This window comes from Typha latifolia, chromosome 14 (genome assembly GCF_019914945.1).
Source record: "Typha latifolia isolate L0001 chromosome 14, TyphaL0001v2, whole genome shotgun sequence".
Lineage (NCBI taxonomy): Eukaryota > Viridiplantae > Streptophyta > Magnoliopsida > Poales > Typhaceae > Typha > Typha latifolia.
Genome location: NC_133099.1, coordinates 854,899 through 874,011, shown reverse-complemented (window position 1 = coordinate 874,011; position 19,113 = coordinate 854,899). Strand labels below are relative to the sequence as shown.

General features: G+C 37.7%; 4 protein-coding genes across 4 annotated transcripts; 2 read left to right on the top strand and 2 right to left on the bottom strand.

Moving 5' to 3' along the window:
• Positions 1-2,493: 2,493 nt before the first annotated feature.
• Positions 2,494-3,882, bottom strand: LOC140801062 (AT-hook motif nuclear-localized protein 20-like). The gene has a single exon (XM_073156062.1). The coding sequence runs from the start codon at positions 3,314-3,316 to the stop codon at positions 2,747-2,749; it is 570 nt and encodes a 189-aa protein (XP_073012163.1). The 5' UTR covers positions 3,317-3,882; the 3' UTR covers positions 2,494-2,746.
• A 3,216-nt stretch (positions 3,883-7,098) lies between these two features.
• Positions 7,099-10,859, bottom strand: LOC140801305 (bet1-like SNARE 1-1). Its single transcript, XM_073156335.1, has 6 exons — positions 10,684-10,859; positions 10,156-10,293; positions 9,268-9,415; positions 7,644-7,700; positions 7,484-7,543; positions 7,099-7,403 (listed from the first exon to the last, which is right to left on the bottom strand). Exons 2-6 carry the CDS (start codon positions 10,167-10,169, stop codon positions 7,314-7,316), a joined length of 369 nt encoding a protein of 122 aa, XP_073012436.1. The 5' UTR covers positions 10,170-10,293; positions 10,684-10,859; the 3' UTR covers positions 7,099-7,313.
• A 511-nt stretch (positions 10,860-11,370) lies between these two features.
• LOC140801304 (deoxyhypusine hydroxylase-B-like) lies at positions 11,371-13,961 on the top strand. The gene is made up of 7 exons (XM_073156334.1): positions 11,371-11,606; positions 11,687-11,820; positions 11,896-12,113; positions 12,199-12,337; positions 12,959-13,085; positions 13,201-13,319; positions 13,402-13,961. Exons 1-7 carry the CDS (start codon positions 11,450-11,452, stop codon positions 13,432-13,434), a joined length of 927 nt encoding a protein of 308 aa, XP_073012435.1. The 5' UTR covers positions 11,371-11,449; the 3' UTR covers positions 13,435-13,961.
• A 1,915-nt stretch (positions 13,962-15,876) lies between these two features.
• Positions 15,877-16,840, top strand: LOC140800736 (LOB domain-containing protein 16). Its single transcript, XM_073155549.1, has 2 exons — positions 15,877-16,158; positions 16,250-16,840. Exons 1-2 carry the CDS (start codon positions 15,877-15,879, stop codon positions 16,553-16,555), a joined length of 588 nt encoding a protein of 195 aa, XP_073011650.1. The 3' UTR covers positions 16,556-16,840.
• Positions 16,841-19,113: the final 2,273 nt, after the last annotated feature.

Sequence of the window (19,113 nt, the reverse complement as noted above, 5' to 3'; positions counted from 1 at the left end):
AGTAAATTTGAATAATTAGAACATCTTCAACAAATCAAACTTTGGAAGTATAGAGGAGGAATGTTCCTCCATATACGTGCAGCATGGTATGCAAAAATATTTCATGACTTTGAACAATTCCAGGGGCCATATGCATGTTAAATGACCAAAGGAAATCATAGCAATTAAGCCAAATTTTAATCATTAAACGCCACATCAAGTGTTCGGAAAGTTGCTTTTAACTATTCAACTAATCGTTCCATGTGCGAATTTTACTTGCCAAATTAACACTAACTACAAGCCGGTTAATTTTAATTAAGGGGAACAATTATAGCCAACAAGCTGCATATGAAAATAAGTAGACCAATTCAATGCAGCATAATATATCCATGGACTAACATCAAATCTTTGATCTCTTGTACTTTGGTGAAACCTTGACTATAATAGCTTGTCTTGGTGTCAAAATAGTCATAGAGGCCACCATTATTTATATTCATGCAAGAAATACTATCCTCCCCAGTATATTACTTATCTATCAACTGACGAGAGTTGGTAGTCCCACCCACCTTCTTGAAAGAGAAAGAAAGTGACATGATTGATCTCCAAGCCATTGTGTTATAATCAGTCACTCTCACTTCCACAGTTCCAAAAACTCTTAGCATAACAAGTAGTACTCGGAAGAAGGACAAATATCACAATCTCATCAAAGTCAATAGGTACATTTTTGACATTCTTATATATCTTTTAGAAATTAAACAATAATGTCTCATACTAGCATATATTGATTGCTTCTGCACCAATGAGAAACTAGGGATCAGAGATAACAATGCACATTACATGACACATACACAACTTTGTCATATTGAGCAACTAGCAGGCAACTTGTTGATTAATTTTAATGCTCAAAGGAGTATTAGTTTAAATTGCTCAGTTCAAGTATGTGGTGAAGAAATTAAGTTTTTATATCGTTTTGACAAATTAATAGGGTTAAACAAGATATGTTGAAGTAGAAAGTTGATCACTGATTAATTTAACTAATGAAGGGACTTCCCAATGATTTAACTAAATAGCATGTCATTATAACGTGCACCATATGCTTACTATGATTATTGATCAGGAAAAAGGTTGTCTAGAGATTATATTAAGCTAAATAGACCACTAAGACAATAGAAGTAAAGAGGTCGAGAAGTATGCAGTTACAAATAGTATGCACAATTTAATGCATCAATATCATCAGACTTCGGTTAGTAATATATAATCTATATATAGTTTGATAATGAATCAACCAAATGACCAATCTTTTTTGATATGTGCCAATTCAAATAAACGTATGGAAAGTATTTGATGAACAATATTTACTCTTTTTTCTTGAGAGACACCATTTCTTTTAAGTAAATGTTACTAGCTAATTACAAACACTAAATAGAAGCCTCGAAAAAAAAATGAAAACTCTCGCTAGCCTCATAATTGGAATTCTAGAATATAATTCAAAACCTTCACAATTGGAATTCTATTCAAAACCTTCATTATTGGAATTCTACGTATTCTTGGCTTATTCCTAGAATACAATTCAAAACCTTCATAGGAGGAAATTCTTCTCTATTCTAAGAGACCTAGAGTTTTAAATTGGAATTCTTTTATGCATACTCCTCCCATGATATATAACTACACAACAAATAGTTGGCAAACTTGTTCAAGAAACACAAATCTTTTATGGTAAATTTTTCTGATTTCGTTTCTGCATATATATATATATATTCAATACCTCATAATTTCCAGAAAGAACAGTTAGATGTCTCTCTATCCATTTTCAAGAATATCACCATGCATTTAACATGATAAATTAAATGCCAAACTAAAACTACACAAGTACTATGGCTATTTAGAACAATCTATCTAATTACCAACTGCAAAGGTTGTTTAGACAATTACCTAATAACAAGAACTTTTCAGAATCTATGTTAGCTGCGGAATCAAAGTTCTCATTAGCAGCCACAAGTTGTCTCATCTTTCTTTCTTCTCATTTTCCCTCACATTAAAGGAAAGCTATTCTATCCTCTATTCACTAGAAAGTCTCAATACATCTTATATATCTTCCATCATGATCTCTAGTAGTACTACTGGCACTGAGAAAGAACACAGCTTCAATAATGTGACAGTTGGTGCACTAGCTAGAAATTATTTCTATTTCTCATGAAGAATTAATAGCATCTGTTTCTTAGAGACATTAGCATATATTTCATTAATCGCGGTGAAACTGCTATCATTGCAAACATTTGATTATAGCTCTTATAATGTGTAGGTGAAAATAGAAACTAAGCTTGAGATCATGATATCTAAGAGAGCGAAAACTTATCTATGATCAATTTCGACAAGTAAAACGAAAAGAGATACATTTCTCTGCATGCATGTGAGATAATTCAATACATTAGTCCAGCAATTTGAAATCGATCACGGGTACTAGTATAGGATAAATTTACATGAATATATACTTCCTACGTTGTCATGAAGCGATGCATTGAAGTTCGTGTAAGTTTTCCATTAATCGATGCAGTTATGATTCCCAAAGTTTGCGCAAATACAACTCCTACTAAAACTATCACAGCAAACATAATTCCATGGTAATCTTTGTTAGACAACAACAAAGACTAACAATATCATCTATATATACTACCTAATAGAATAAAACAGTAGCAATACCTCACCATGATCATGATCAGCATCAGTTATCTTGAGACCTCCAATATTTCATGCAACTCCTCTCGATTTAGTACGGCGGCCGGGCATGAGCCCACGCGAAGGCGTCGCCGCCAAGTTGCCCGCCGTTCGGGACTAAATTCGGCGGGAGGTTAAAAATCGGCAACGCCGAGGGATCGGGAAGACCGCCGGGCCCGCCGGGCCCCATTAGCGGTGCGGAGACTCCGGAGAGTGGGCCCTGAGATCCGTTGCCGCCGGTGGCGGCCAAGCCTTCTTCGTCGTCCTCCAGAGGAAGCCTCTCGTACGTCGCGTTGGCGAAGGTTGAGGCGACGACCATGACGGGGCCCGCGGCGACCAAGGTGCCGACGACGCTCCCCCCGACGACCTGGCCTTGGCCGCCGGCTAAGTAGACTGTTAGCCCAGTGGAACCGGGAGGGGCCGGTCCGGGGAGGAACGTGCCGGTCAACGAGAGGATCTCGAATCGGCCGTGGAGGGCGACGACGGCCCCGGGAGCGGAGGGCTGGCGGAGAGCCACGTTGGCGACTGTCCCGGCGCCGCTCAGAACGCAGACGCCGCGTTGGCGGCGGCGGGCGAACTGGGCTATGGACTCAGCCACGTCGGCGCCGCCCGCGACCTCCATGACGTGGCTGCGGAGGGCGTTGGGGCTGTCGCGCGTCACGAAGATGGGGGGCTTCGGCTTGTTCTTGGAGCCCGGGGGCCGGCCTCGCGGGCGACGGTTGCTGCCCACGACGGCGCCCTCGCGTGGCTCGCTGCTGTTGTCCCTGTCCACGTCATCGCCTCCTCCTCCTCCGCCCCCTCCGCTTTGGTCAGCTTCTTTCGGTGGCGAGTCGTTATTGGAGCCGGAGGCCGCCACGTCGGCTCCCGGGAGGCCAAGATGGCCGCCCGTCCACCACCTGTTCGCCAGTTTGCCTAGTTAAAAGAAAAAAGGAAGAAAACAAACAAACAGACACCTCCTCCTCTGCTCTTCTATTCCACAAGACCAAGTACTGATCAGCGAAGAGAAGAGCAGCTATGCAGACTTTGGATAAAGTCTAAGTGATGGAGAAGAATAAAGGCTGCAGGAAGTGAATGAGATGAAGGGAATACATCGATCCTTTTTCTTTAATGTGTGTAAATATAAATATAAATATATATATATATATAGTAGCAATTGAGGAGCCGCGTATTATTTTCTCTGTTAACCAAGTGGTATATAATAAAAGGCAGGAGGAAGAAGACTTGGTGTACAGAGAGAGAGAAAGAGACTTTGGGGAGTGGATTATTATACAAAGGAGATGGTGGTGGTAATAAGATAGGGATTGGGTCGTCTTTTGAAGAGCTTTTGAGTTGTTGATGTTGTGTTGGTGTAAGTTTATAAGGTGCATTGAACTGAGTCTGGGTTGGGGTTAGGATTGGAGTAGACAGAGATATAGAGATCATAGAGAGACAGTGTGTTTATGTATGCCTTTGTTTTGTTGTGTTGGAAATTAAGGTTTCTTGTAGGACCGCGTGCGGATGGGCAGGTGGGGAGCACGTCCCTTTCGCTAACTACGACATCCCAACCAAGGAGAGAGAGAGAGAGAGAGAGAGAGAGAGAGAGAGAGAGAGAGAGAGAGAGAGAGAGAGAGGAAAGGAGGAGGAGAGAAAGAGAGAGATAGAGATGACCACCTTTCCTTTTTTTTTTCCTCTCTTTTGTTCCTTTGTTTGTTCTTGTACTACTATGATAAGAGTACAAATTCTCATATTTATCCACTCTTTCAATATCTAACCCACGTTTCCAGTTTATTTCCACTCTTGCTGTGCTTTCTATTGTTTGATAGCAGCACTGATAGAGATACATAATTTCTCTCAAGTGGAATGAGATGTCCCAGATTCAAACTCTCCTCGTCAAGAGAAACCATCACATTAAGATTTTAACCTATAGTTATACAAAATTAACTAGAAAGGTATGTAAACGAATACGAAATTTAGAATGATATATCACAAACAAATAAGAATCAAGTGGAAATGAGATATACTAAATTCAAAGTCTCTTCGCCGAGAGAAGCAACCATCGTATTGGTTAGCAATAATATCAAAGAGAGTAATCCCCTTGATTGACTTCTTAAAGCATCTAATTAAGTAACGGAGTCCTATTAATAACAGTTGTGACCCCCCCCCCCCCCCCCCAAGAGCACTTCTGACAGCACCAGTACAAGACCCAAAAGATTGAGATATCTAATCTAAGCCTGGATTTTGCCTAGATTTGTGTAATTAAACAATGCCTTCTTCCACAGTTAGGACAACTAAGTACATAGAAGAATGTGAAGCTCGCATCATTTTTGCATAATGAATAACCTACTCATGCAAAAACGGCCACACATGGTAATAATATTTCATTAGAAACTTTATCTCTAACCACCTTCTTTTCCTTCGAACTGAAGAAGATCATGCCTATATATATTGTTGTTGTTTTTTGTGATGTGGATTACTTAATCAACATTCCAATTGGGAAAATCTCCTGTGAAAGGTCAGTAGATGAATAGGCCCTCCTAGTCTTTTTTATTTTCATCTCTCGAGGTACCAAACTTTGATGTCTATAAAGTACGGAAACATTTCTTTATCCAAATCATTAAATTTTTTTCTAGTGCATGTATGAGGAAAAAAGGTTGGCTTCCCATAAATGTCTGCATACAAAGATTTCGTACTCAAAGTAAAGTAAAGATTTGTTCTCACAGTTATTTAACATGTGGATCTCCATGAGAGTAAAAAGAAGAAAAATATTAAAACAGTTAGATTCTTATTTTGAAAATTAATCTCTTCTAATAAGCCCACAAGCCAAGTTAACAAATCAAACGAATGGTCAATCTGCATCAAGAAACCCTAGATGTATACCTTAAAAGAAACAAAATTTACTTAAGTAAATTTCTCGATCTCTGACTATGTGATTAATGGGTTAATTTTATCTCAAGTGGTAGAGATTCGCATAGTATATTATTACTGAAAAGTGGAAAAGTTCAACTTCTCAAGAAGGAGAAAAAAAAAAGAAAAAAGAAGAAAAATTAATCAACGAATCAAGCATGAATAATTGAGATGGAACTCCACAGTTCCCTTTCCTTAATGGGTCAGAAGGCTCAGAGCTCAAGTAATACTTTAATGGTTTATGTCTAATTCTTTTAAAATAAAGCTACCAATAAGGCATGAAACCGGATGAGGTTTCACGAGAAGACATCTACTAATGAGTGTGTATATATATATATATATAAGAAGATAAAAAAAAAATGGAGATTCCTAAATGTAGTGGTCCCTAGCACAAGTTGCAAAGTACAACGGCTCCCCAACTAAAGATCCTGTAATGCTTAATTATTTAAACACCCAATTGCCTTGTTGCACCTGTGAATAGATAATAAAGTAGCAGCAAATATTAGAATTTAATAAGCATCGGTGGTGTGTGCGTGACACTCCTAACTGGGCTAAGAAAAGATTAGATTAATGTGAGAGCCGAATAATCTAAGATGGGTACAGGTAAGATGCACATGAGATGTGAGGTAGATGGGTGTGAATGGATAAATAAAATCGAATCTGGTGGTGTTCAAAGGTCTTACTTTAACCCATCTCCATGTGTCGCGAGGAGATGCCCAACTCTTCTCCACCTGGGAGGAGAGGGCTGCTATCAGACGGACGAGCCAACTCACCTGGATGTTGATGCAAATTCTAGGATGTGATAATAGAGGAGAGATAGCGAGAGAGAGGATTTAATAGGAGGATGTGCATAGATTGCAATGTAGTTAAGGATTGGTCAGCATAATAGTGGAAGGTAGAAAGGAAGGTTAACTGCTTAAGATAGTGGTTTGGTAGGAAGTGCCCCCACGATTAAAGCATCACAGTTTCAATAATACAAGTCGGTCAGCACCAAACTTGGGTTTGATCTTGGATCTTTATATACTTTTCCGATTTGAGTTTGCCAAAGCTGACTTATTCAAATGAGCACGACATAGTTCCCATTTATATCCAAAAAAAAAAAAAAATTAAAGAAAAGGAAGGAAAAGAAATGAATCAGCATCAAATTAGAGAAACATGATCCTTATGGCATAAACTCAAGAATATCCGGATTTTTGTATTAAATAATAGTTAAAAGGACAAATTGTACACAAACTTTTGTTTCAGAGTATTCGCTAAATGTTGTTTCGTATGAGGTGATATAATTGAGCACCTAATATGATAGTTTATCATATAACTTCTAAAGATGGATAGAACTTGCAGAATGCACCCTTAGTTCTCCTTGGTTTATGGACAAACCGAAAACAAAGTAGTTATTAACAACTTCAAAACATTTTGTCAGTATTCATCACTGAAAACATTTTCTTTTCTCCTTTTCTTTTTCTTTTTTGAGGAAGAAAAGCTGTAGTCAGTCAACCAAAGACATTCAGCGCATCTATAACATTCAAACCAATAACAGACATGATATCATTTCACATTGCAGCAATATGACAGGACTTCCAGAAGCAGGATAACAACACCATAGATAACCATAGACAAGACTTGCTTCATGATGTATATATTACATCCAGATATATTGGCATGAAAATACCAATAGAAGCATGCTAGGTATATTTGTCCTGCAAACATTTATAGCAGTACCTTAATATTTAACTCTGCTACTTGGTCAAGTAATATATGAGCAGGAAGATGGCAACAAAAGATGCTACAAGGGTAGCCATTCTGCGATTTGATTTGGTCTCAAAAACCTGCCATGTAAAGATTGGTGGTATCAGCAGAGCAGAAAAAAGAATAGCTGCCATAATGCGATGAGTATAGACATAAGTACCATCTTAAATCTGTCCACAGTTCCAGAAAGAATTCCCCTAGATGCATCCATATTGTTTCCCTGTATTAAACCAGGATCATTAGATGCATACATCACCCAAAGAAAAAAGGAAATATATGAGAGATGTTTAAGGGAACCGATGTAGATATAAACCGCATACCATTCTGTCCAGCATGCGGTTGTGACTCTCCACCTCTTCATGTATATCACCTGTCAACTACCAAAAGCCACTCACTTAATTAGAGACTGCACATAGATAAAAGAAACCAATCAAAAAAGGGCGTCTGATTTCAAAAAAGATCTACAAATTCCTGACTGCAGAAAGAAAATACAAATCACCAACAAAGAGGAAATTCCTGAGGCCCCACAAATCTATAAAGTGATTACAATTTCAGAAGTTCAAGCTGGATGGAAATTCTAATATTACTTCAAAATAGAGGTGACCTCACTACAAATGCTATTGTGGGGACTACTGTAAATATTATAACTCACTGGGCAACAAAGAATCAAAGATGACTTCATTCCATTAAACATCCGCCTTACATGGCACAAAAAAAGAAATTCACAAATTACACGAGTGATGTTTTAGCTGATTACCAACTCTTTTAGCTCATCAGGTGCCAAAGATGACTTTGCTCTATTAAACATCTAGCTTACAAGGATATGCCAAAAATGGACAACAAAAAGTTATAGGACATTTTCAGTCTAATACTGAAAAGATGATATGCTCAACATAAATCAACTTTAAGGTCCTTGCAAGTTGCAAATCATGCTCTAAGATTTCAAAGTAGCAAATATTTAGATGGTTGATGTACCAAAGAAGTGCCAATCTACATTATGTGCTTAGTATGATCTTATCAAAGAGCAATATACTATGATCTCTAACTTCATGTTAGAAAAAGAAATGAAGTTGCCACAGAACTAACAAATGAAATTCAAAATCTTAACGTTCTTTCCATTCCATTTGTCAAAACTTCCCTCTTACGGTAGTCAATTAATTTATCATTCCTATGGTGGTCAAATTCAAAAATAACTGGAAATGTAGATAACATAATTGAGCTAAGAAAATGTTCACAAATATGCCCTGTGAAATTTGAATCTTGTATAAACAGATATATTCAGCAACTCTACCTGTAAGGGCATGTCTTGCTGGTCTAGTCTAATCATTGTACATTCCCTCTTTTTTATGCTTCAACAGTGTAACTGTCCCTCCATTCCATGTGCTTTTGTATGCCAATGAATCCTAAGCAAGGATCCTTCTTACAGGCTCCTAACATTTTCCAGTACTAAACAGAGTTTTCTAAGGCCGGTAAAATAAAGCTGTTTCTATTGGTAGGCTCGTGATTTAATTGAGATTTGACGAATCAGAATAGCAATGCAGAGAAGGCAAAGCAGAATATCCACGGATGTTAAGGTCTCCTTGACACTGAGACAATGGGCTAAACTGACTAGGACAAGTAACATTTGCAAAATGAAACTACTGTCAGCTTTAAAATGTATCAAATTCAAGATCCCGCAATTTGAGTACTGAATCAGGATTCTAGCGTCAATATTAGTCCATTAGCCATCTAATAGAGAAGATAAGTAAAGAATAAGTCAGCAACATACTTGGTAAGCTAGAATATTGGCAAATCCATTAAACTGATAAGAAAGAACTTAGACCACTAGCCATGCTGATCGAAAAGGTTCTTAAGAAGTTATTAACAATTTAACACATTACTACTCTCAAATTTCTCCAAAAGATCAAATACGGAAAATATAATCATTAATAGGACAGAACTTACTCTCTTCAGAATATTGACTCTGTCTTGCAATCCTTCCATAGCTCGATCATTATCATGTTCATTGATTTCATGAGAAGAGTAGGCCGAGGATCGAATTCCACTCTCTTCAATGCCATCAAATAGTGCAGCCCTGCTGCTACGATAGTCCCTATTCCATTAAATGAAAAATATAAAACGAGAATATTAAATTAAATAAAACATATACAATGAGACCATTTTTTTTAAAATGATGTAACTATATAGCTTCAATAAAGGAGGAAAAGACAAAGTATCAATGAAGCTATAGAAATTGTTAGGAACAATATAATATAAAGAGAACCCATGCCCACATAGTGTATTTATATAATATGGTAATTCAAATTTCAAATAAACTGCAGGCTTCGTTTTTTCTTTTCTTTCCTTCTTTTGTTTTTTTGACAAGAATCTAAGGAATAGTATCAACAACCCGCTTTATGGGATGTGATCCAAATCCGTTAATATGATATATATATATATATATATATATATATATATATATATATATATAATAGGCTGCGCACCTTTTGGTATCAAGCATACCATGTAAAAGAGGAGAAGAAGAAACATACTATATTGCTTCAGTATCTGTGTATAATTGATCAGCCGTCACTTTTCAAATCAATAATCCTAAGCTACTAAATTCGAGTTGGTATGTAAATCTAGTTGCTAATTAAAAAAAGTAACAACGCAATTCCATTCTAGATGTACTTAGAGTCATGCTACTATATAAATACAAATAAAATAAATTCTTTATCACTTTGTATACAACTATCAAGTGTCAACATTATGGAGAATTATGCCAGCATTTTAGTGACCATGTAAGCAAATCTGAGCGGGAGAAAAGAAAGAGAAAAACAACTTGAAACTAACCTCCTTGAATTCATGGCTCCCCTGAAATTATGAGAAATTATTGCTTTCTCTTATAACAAGTCTTTGATCCGGTTCCGCACGCTGTATACCTTCTTCAAGAAGAGGAAGAAGAAAAGCTCCACGATCTGTATTCTTACTCTACATTTCAAGGGAAATCAGAATGTCCAGTGTCAACTTTCTATAAATAACCAGATCAACGAATATACTCAATGTGGTTCTCGAATCCAACCAAATTAAATCGGTTCTTTGTGATCTACGAGATATATGGGTTTCTCCAGTTATCAAACTAAAGAAAACATCACATTCAAGATCGATTGTTATAAACAATTATTCAGTTAGTAAATATTGCAATTTATCAGAGACTAAACCGACCGGTGGTGAGGCAAGACTATATCAAACAAGAATAAGAGTCAAAATTCTTCAGATCTGGAAACAAATCAACAAACCCTAACTCGACACGTTTGATTCAAGATGGACTGCTTCGAACCGTCGCTGATATAGAACTGGAGGAAGAGCAGAAGGACTGACCTTTACTCCAATCTGAGATTGAGATTGGAAATTATGGTAAAGGTTCTCGGAGCTCGTCGGATCTCGAGAGGCGCGATCTCGCCCGAGGTTTGGGGGGGAGACGGACGGAGGAAGGACGTGGCTATGAATAATCCACGTTTTTCGTGTTTTTTTTTCTTTTTTAACGTTTTTGCAAGAAGCCCCCTGTCATACGGTTAGCTTTTATAAATAATCTGCGGAAGCAGGTGTCAATTTGCAAATACCAGAAGATAAGTAGTTTTACGCAATAAAAGTACAATATAGGTACTTATTTGGAGAAAACTAATTCCCGTCAGATCGCGAATATATTGCAAATTCCCTCCTATATTATCAGTATTTGTAAATCAGAATTTATGCAAATAAAGTCCTTCATTTTACTTGTATTACGAAAGTGTGATGACCTGTTTGCACTTTGCGCCATCATTGGAAATAGGTGTCAGGTTTGCAAATGGGTACCAGAAGATGAGTTGTTCTGCGAAATAAAAGTAAAATATAGGAGCTTATTCCCAGAAAACTAATTTACATTTTAGATCCCGAATATAATTGCAAATTTCCTCCTGTATTATTGGTTTTTCTCAAATCAGAATTTATGCATGTAAGCGCCTACATTTTACTTTTATTAGACAAGTAATCATCTCCGCGTGTAAACTTACGCGAATGCACGTAAAGCGTTCGATCTAATGCCTCGAGCAATTCGAAGTCAATAGTCATAACCTTCTTCTTCGAGCCAATCTCCTCTGAGAACTCCATGGCCTGCGAAGGTTCCTTCCGATCGTCTCCAGAGATAGAAAAATTCCTCTGCCAGCGACTCCTTGATTCGTCCCAACCCATCTCAGAGCGCTTCCGAGCTCTCTTCTCCCTTCGCAATCTCCGTGGTGCCGCCCCTCGAGAAGCTCTCGTGCACGGTACCGTTCCAAAACCCTAAACCACTTCTTCATTAATCAATCAACTTAGCTATTATGGTTGCCCTCTTCGTTGCTTTCAGCTACTAGGGATTGTTCAAATTTGCTCGCCCACGAGGCTGCTTTCGCCCTAGGGCAAATGCAGGATGTTGATGCTATCCCTGCTTTAGAGGCGGTTCTCAAAGATCTCTCTTTGCATCCGATCGTTCGTCATGAGGTCAAATTTTCCTATAGAAGTATAAATTTAATTCTTTTAGGGTTAAAATTTACCAAGTATAATCATGTATAGTAGGCAGCAGAAGCTCTTGGAGCGATTGGGTTAGAGAGTAATACTTCTATTTTAGAAGAGAGCTTGGAGAAAGATCCTGCTTTGGAGGTGCAAGAAACATGTGAACTAGCTCTTAGACGAATAAGGGAACAAGCAAGCAGTAGTAGTGTAAAAGCTTCACCTTTTTTATCAGTTGATCCAGCTTTGCCGGCTATGTTTGATGCTTCTGTGGATCAACTAAGGTATGTTTTATTTGGATGAATGGTGCAAATGTCTTTCTTTGTTCGTGTGCTTAATTGTTGATTAAATTGGTGAATCTTGTCAAAGGGAAGTTCTCCTGAATGAAGAAGAAGGCATGTATGAGCGTTACGCAGCTTTATTTGCTCTTCGGAACAACGGTGGAGATGCTTCTGTCAGTGCTATAATTTCTTCATTAAGTGCTAGAAGTGCTCTTCTAAAGCATGAGGTCTGTTTGTTCTTTATCTCAAGCATGTGTCATGCATTGAAGTACTGCATTTCTTGACATGGATTGAGCTATTGTTCTTCGTAGAATGAATAGTTTGTAGGCTGTATTATGTCCTAGTGCTCTAAGACACCCTTTCTTCTATATGTGTATCATGAATCCCTTGATTATTTGTAGTTCATTTTTCCAAAATGCTTTGTGATTCATTTCTATTTGTACTTTTGGAGATTCTCTGGGGAAACTTGGCAATTTACCTGTTAACATGTTATATTAATAAATATGTGTGCCTTTTGTTTACCTCCTATTTCATCAGTTGGAACTTATTTTCCCATAAGCAAATCTGATGTCCTTGACACTTAAAGAGTCCCTTTGTCCATATCTTTTAAAACTTTCAGTATTATACTGTGTGGATTAGTTTCAGTTTTCATGTTATTGCTTTTGAGCACTTTGGTTAAACTTGTACCAGCTTTTTATCTGTTTCTGAAAAAAAAAAGATATTGATTTCTGAAACTGATTTATCTCATAATATAGTTATTGAACTAAACTACATCTCAGCACAATCATCTATTTTTTTTTTTCATATCTTGTTATTTTAGTAAACGTGAAGTTTTATTGAGTTGGTAGGTTGCATATGTCTTGGGCCAGCTGCAAAATAGAGCTGCTTCTGATGCACTTTTGGAGGTCCTTAGAAATGTGAATGAGCATCCAATGGTCAGACATGAAGCTGCCGAAGCCCTTGGCTCCATTGCAGGTACTTATTCTGATGGACCTTTTTAAGGAACAGTGTCTTATTGTCTTATTGTACCAATACATAATGTCAAGAATATATTTGGATCCTTACTTTTCTTATTCTCATCATGCTATAGATAGTAAAAGTATAGAACTTCTGGAGGAATTTGCAAAGGATCCTGAACCTATAGTTTCCCAAAGCTGCGAAGTGGCTCTCAGCATGCTCGAATATGAAAGATCAGGCAAGTCCTTCGAGGTAAGAACTAGGAGAGCAAAGTTCTTCAAGAAATTACTGCGTCTCCATATTAAAGTTTGACCTCTTTGGCTTCTCCATGCAGTACCTTTTCATGCAAACTCCTCAAGTGCAGTAGCTATGTATCTATGGCTCTGCTCTAATACATTTCTGTGTCGCATAATTGGAGATTGGTCTCTCTACATACTAAGTTTCCAAATGATTGCCCAGAGTGGTGGTTTTCTCCATGTCAGAGTGGCTTGCAAATGATGCCAACATCAGTTTACAGATTGGCTTGGTATTGGATCTGCAGCAGTTTTCAGTTCATCTGCAGTACCAGGACTTAAATATGGTGTCAGGCACCAAATATTAGTTTTTAAATCAAATCAAAACACTTAATTTTCGTTTCATTTTTCAAACTGTCCTTTTCTATCTATTTGCTGTTGTTGGGAGCTTATCTAAAAACTCTGGGAATATGTCCCGATAAGAGTGCTTGTATGCAAGAGTGTATAACTAAAATACAACTACTGGTGTGATCTGTAGCATGTTTGACACCTGCTACTATTTGTTAAACTTCAAAGATGTTCACTTCTATCGTTGTACACCATATGAACAGCATCAGAAAGAAAGATCATCAATCTTATTGACATAAAACTATTTTTACTACCTCTTGTTTAGTTTGCAAGGAATAATTTCATTTGACTACAAATCTGTTTCTTCTCTCTTTTGGCATTTGTGAAGAAATCATATTGCAGACATTCTAGTTAGAATTATAAATATCATGAACGCTACTGTTACTCTCAAGAGTTTATTTCAGGCCAGGCCAAGATCATGTAAAAGCAGAGCCCAATATATTAAAATTTGAGCCATCAGCCCATCGTCTCTCTAGTTGGGTTCCTTGTTAAATGCTATGAAGGTCTTCAATCAGTTGGATTTTAGATAAAACTTGTCGGATTATAATTTGGGTTTCCAGATTTTGCTGTGTGGTATGGATGGCTGTACACTGTTCGATGGTTTATAATTAACACTATTGAGTGCTTTGAGAAATGATAGAGGAGTCAACTATTATCAATTCATCGCTCAAGGACGAGGTGAAGGAAGAAATGCATATATATATATATATATATATAGATAAGGATCAAGTGGAGATTGTTATAAGGCAATTTGGTGTTTTCCTTTTTCAACTACTCGGTGTAGGTACCTTACTCATGACCAAGGAGGTTATGAGTTTAACTCCAACCCCGAACAATATTGTGGAGAAATTATTTTGTGGTTTGATGGCTTGGCTCGATTCGGTTGATGACTCGGCAGTGCGATTAGCTTGGAGAAACAGCTTAACAACGCAACGGCACGGCTTCGAGCAAGTCTCAGCGGCGCTTGATTTGGAGCAATTGTTCGACGACGTCTAGACTAGGCAGCTAAAGACTCGGTGGTCATTAAGTGCCTCTGTATTTAAAAAGGGTTGGCTCTTTGTCCAGCCCATATCTAGTTTTCGAGCTTATAAATAATTAAAAAAAAAATTACCGCGTGTCAGTAAAAAGATTCTAAAATATCTAAAATGACAATAAAAGTGGTGCCTTCATATTTGGAGATTATTGATCGTACAGTTTTGAGCTCGTGAACTTTTATTTTGGCAATGTGGATTCCCATTTCCCTAGATATGTGTACTATCATCAGCAAAGTTGTTTTTTTTTTCAGTCATAAGTTGAAACAAACTAAAACATAATGAGAAGAATTCCCTTGCCACATTTGATAGTGCTTTGCAAGAAAGTGTTATTTATTTTCAGTGTCTTATATTATTTGGCATGTGCTTTCTGTTTCTAAGTTGCTTTCCTTGGTCCACAATACTTCATGAATTTATTATTCCAACTTCATTTCTTAATCTCATGTTACCTTGGGAGGCTCTAAATTGATATCAATCTCTTTTATGGTCTAAATTGTACCTAACAAGCTGCTACTAAGGTATTAATAGATTGTACCATCCTCTCCTTTTCTTCTTCTATTCTTATAGGTAACAATCAGATCAAGTGGTTAGATTTCAAACTTGGTTACCTACTGTTAATCATTTAACTGCTGATTTCTAGCTTGATGAAGTCTCTTTAGCATGCTGGAAATTAAGCACCATGGTGGTCTTAACACTCACTTCCTTAAGGGACATATGATATCATTCACACAAAACATTAAAGTGTTACAGAAAATGACAGTTAAAAGAAGAGAAACGAAGAAACCAAGCATTATTAGTATAAAATTCCAATCAGGAAGAAAGCCTTTCCATATCAGACAGTCCAAAAGATTAGTATTCGGCGGAAAATTCATAGTTTATATGGTGATCACTGCATTAGACCTCTTTTTAACATATCATATACCAACAACACTACTCCTGAAGGCTATATTTAAAACAAGAAAGCTTTGGATGACTTCAAAGAAGACACCATCTTTTGTCACACCATCAATGCACAATTTCTTCTAAACCAGACATTATACCTTCCATGTCCCCCACCAGACCTGGCCCTTCCTATAATGCCCACTACCCGAAGACCAGTATGCAGATCAGTGTGTGAGTCTGACCATATCTCTTGACATGACCTCTGGATCTGGGCCTCCTTGTGGCGCATGCAAGTTTCTTCGTCGGAGATGTGCATCAGACTGCATCTTTGCTCCCTACTTCAGCTCTGATGAAGGCTCAGCTCAGTTTGCAGCAATTCACAAGATATTTGGAGCAAGCAATGTGTCAAAGCTTCTGCGACATGTCCCCCTTGCAGATCGATGTGAGGCCGTCGTAACTATCGCTTACGAGGCTCAGGCAAGGATCAGGGATCCAGTCTATGGTTGTGTGGCGGAGATATTTGCTTTGCAGCAGCAGGTGATCATATATTATGCTTGTCTGTAATAGTTTCTTACTTTCTTTGCTCCATTAATGAAAGGATAATCTCCTCTCTCTTATTTGATACCAGGTTGCAATCCTGCAAGCACAGTTGATGCAAGTGAAGGCTCAGTTGGCTACTGGCATTAAAGTAAGGCCACAATCGTCACAGGATCAGTGGCAAGACAACAGCACCAGTACTCCTATTTTCCAATCGTGTTCAGATGCACAGATCATGCATCCAAAAGGGCCTCTCGGTTGCAAAGATTATTGCTCACAAGGTGGAGTTGTGGTGCAGGAGGTGTGCTTCAAGTCGGATCATTGCACGAAAAGGAGGGCAACACAGAATGAGTTAGGGGAGCTCCAAGCTCTGGCTCTGAGGATGATGAAGAGCTAGTATACATGAGGAGGATTTGCCGTCCAATGGTAAAATAGAGATGCTAGTTTTATTGTCTGAACTGAGCTGTATTATATCATAAATTATATATCACCTTATTGGAAAAAATGGGTCTTTGTTTTCATTGGTTGAGAAGATGGTCATGGAAAGATTGATGTTGTGGACCTATGAATCCTTTTGGGTACCCATTCCCATGGGAAGTCATTTATCTTCGATGCCATGTCTGAATTATTAATTTTATAAGCACACTTTGCCTGCGAATTGCAGGAGATTCTCCTGCTCAAATACTATGTTATATTTAACCAGATAGAAGTAAGCTGGGCTAAAAATGCATCATATTGAGATCATCTCTGATTCGAACTTATTTTCTGGGCTTAAAAAAGGAATGACAGGAGGAGGTGAAGGTGAAACGAAACTTAAAAACAGAAGCAACTAGGAAAGCTGAAGCTCAGCATTTCCTCTGAAAGAGAAAAAAGAGAAAAAGCTGAAGCTAAACAGATGATATCAAACGGTAGAAGATACCAGGGTTGTACAAATTATCTTAACCAAGAAAAATTAGATAGAAGACGCCTATAAAATGGTAAAGTTTAGTTTTTCATTAGAAGAGAACTGTCTACACAACTGAAGAGTTATATCTTACCATCTTGCGATTAGACCAACTGCCGAAGATATCATAAAACAAAACAATCCCCCAAAAAAAATGGTAAAGTATCCTAATTTTATACACCAAATTTTGGATGCATAAAATGGTAAAGCATCCTCCTCCAGTATATGTGTGTGTGAGTAAAGGCATCAGTATCTATAACAACATACCAAAACACCGAAGCAAGTTCAGGCATCAGTACCCTTATGAAGTGGAATCTGCAATTTGAATCTCATGAGCCCAAGTACAATTTTCCTAAAATAAGAACCTTGTTTAGCCATGTTATAGTCCTGCTGCTCGTGTTAGTACAATTTTCTTTTCATCTCTTCAGTACTTACAAGTTGCAGATCTAGATGCACTACAAAAATGTGAAGTGCAACTGTTATCTATTGGAAACATTTGAACAGCTTAAGAAAAAGGATATCAATTTGTTTATATCAGGAGATGGTCGGAAGCCAATATTAGATATGTGAAAATAACTAGCAGATGCTACAGAGTGCATGCAAACCACTGTCAACAAGTAGTTTAAAGAAGGAACCCAGGTGACCCGGTGCCCCCAGATCTCGCCACCATCGTCTGTCTAGAAGCCCTAGTCCCCTCCTAAGGGGCCAGACCCAGATGTAACAACTCCTTATTAAAAAAATAGTTTAAGGAAATGATTAGATGACCTAGCAACTAGCAGTCTTTGCATCTCATATAAGAAATGAAAGAATTATGGCCACCATTATTCTTACACCTGTATCAAGTAGTTATTATGCAGCAACATTTGTTGAACATCTGTTACCATAATAAAACCAGTTAGTTATAAGAGGCAAGGATAATGCTGAATGAGCCTCAGGACCTGCTCAGAAAATATTCGGTATACAAGATTTAAAGATCTCAAATCTTAACACAAGCATCCAATCACAAATTTGATTTTAACCTGAAACCAAACTAAGTTTCATCTGTTTAGCCACAAATGACCCAAAGAAAAAACCTGTCACAAATTTCCATAAATTAGGATGGATTTAAAATTGAAATAAATAATGTAGAGCAGAAGACAAAGTACATTGAAAATTATCATGGAGATAAGTATGATTTTGTAATCCAGAAGATATTGAAGAAAATGTACTTATGTCATGGCAAGCCACATCTTCTTTTATAATTCCCAGAACAAGACAAGAAATGACAACTAAGAATGTCATGGAGACAAATGTTACTTTGTAAGCCAGAAGATTTGGAAGAAAATATACCTATGTCATGGCAAGTCTTTTTAGTTTATAATTCCTAGAACAAGACAAGAAATGACAACCAAGAATGTTATGTAAAGCACGGGCTGTGTTGGCGGGGGTGCTGACGACACCCATTAAAACCAACTCAAACGAGTTCAAAATGGCTTCTAACAGCATTCGACAACAATAGGAGGTCCCTCGAGCACTCCCACAGCAGTTGGAGAAGGTTAGAACTACCCATTCACTCGTCGGAGAAGATGATCCATTTGAAAGGGATCGTGATTTACTCATGATCCGCTTCGAGCGGATCGTTATAAGTGAGATTTGCTTAGACGGATCTAACAACAACCGTTATAAATTTGCTGAAGTGGATCATCTCATAAGATGATCCATTTAGGCCATGTTTGCTTTGAGTTTAGGGATTTCTCTTGAACTGATTTAGGGACTCCTGAACCAAATATTTTTTTATCTTTTTCATATCTAATTAAGTTTACTATCTAAAAAATCAAAACTAAGAAATGAGACTAACTAATTGAGTTCGAGCCGTAGTCTCAAAACAAACAAGGCCTTAGAGTCTTTATCCTCCAATCAAAAGCAGAAAAGAACGGCTTCTCTGATCTAGGGCACATCGTATGCCATGAGGCAAAAGATCTCAACAGTCGGGTGGCGTGGAACTAGTAAGGTATGTAATAGGCTTCCCCCCA

What these genes read in the sequence shown, in the direction of transcription:
- LOC140801062 (XM_073156062.1), bottom strand. Translation starts at nt 3,316, where the DNA reads ATGGAGGTCGCGGGCGGCGCCGACGTGGCTGAGTCCATAGCCCAGTTC.
- LOC140801305 (XM_073156335.1), bottom strand. An exon ending in ACCGCATGCTGGACAGAATG is followed by an intron (nt 7,544 to 7,643) that starts GTATGCGGTTTA and finishes GGTTTAATACAG; the next exon opens with GGAAACAATATGGATGCATC. An exon ending in CTGTGGACAGATTTAAGATG is followed by an intron (nt 7,404 to 7,483) that starts GTACTTATGTCT and finishes TTTACATGGCAG; the next exon opens with GTTTTTGAGACCAAATCAAA.
- LOC140801304 (XM_073156334.1), top strand. Translation starts at nt 11,450, where the DNA reads ATGGCCTGCGAAGGTTCCTTCCGATCGTCTCCAGAGATAGAAAAATTC. An exon ending in ATCCGATCGTTCGTCATGAG is followed by an intron (nt 11,821 to 11,895) that starts GTCAAATTTTCC and finishes CATGTATAGTAG; the next exon opens with GCAGCAGAAGCTCTTGGAGC. An exon ending in GATCAGGCAAGTCCTTCGAG is followed by an intron (nt 13,320 to 13,401) that starts GTAAGAACTAGG and finishes TTCTCCATGCAG; the next exon opens with TACCTTTTCATGCAAACTCC.
- LOC140800736 (XM_073155549.1), top strand. Translation starts at nt 15,877, where the DNA reads ATGACCTCTGGATCTGGGCCTCCTTGTGGCGCATGCAAGTTTCTTCGT. An exon ending in TATTTGCTTTGCAGCAGCAG is followed by an intron (nt 16,159 to 16,249) that starts GTGATCATATAT and finishes ATTTGATACCAG; the next exon opens with GTTGCAATCCTGCAAGCACA.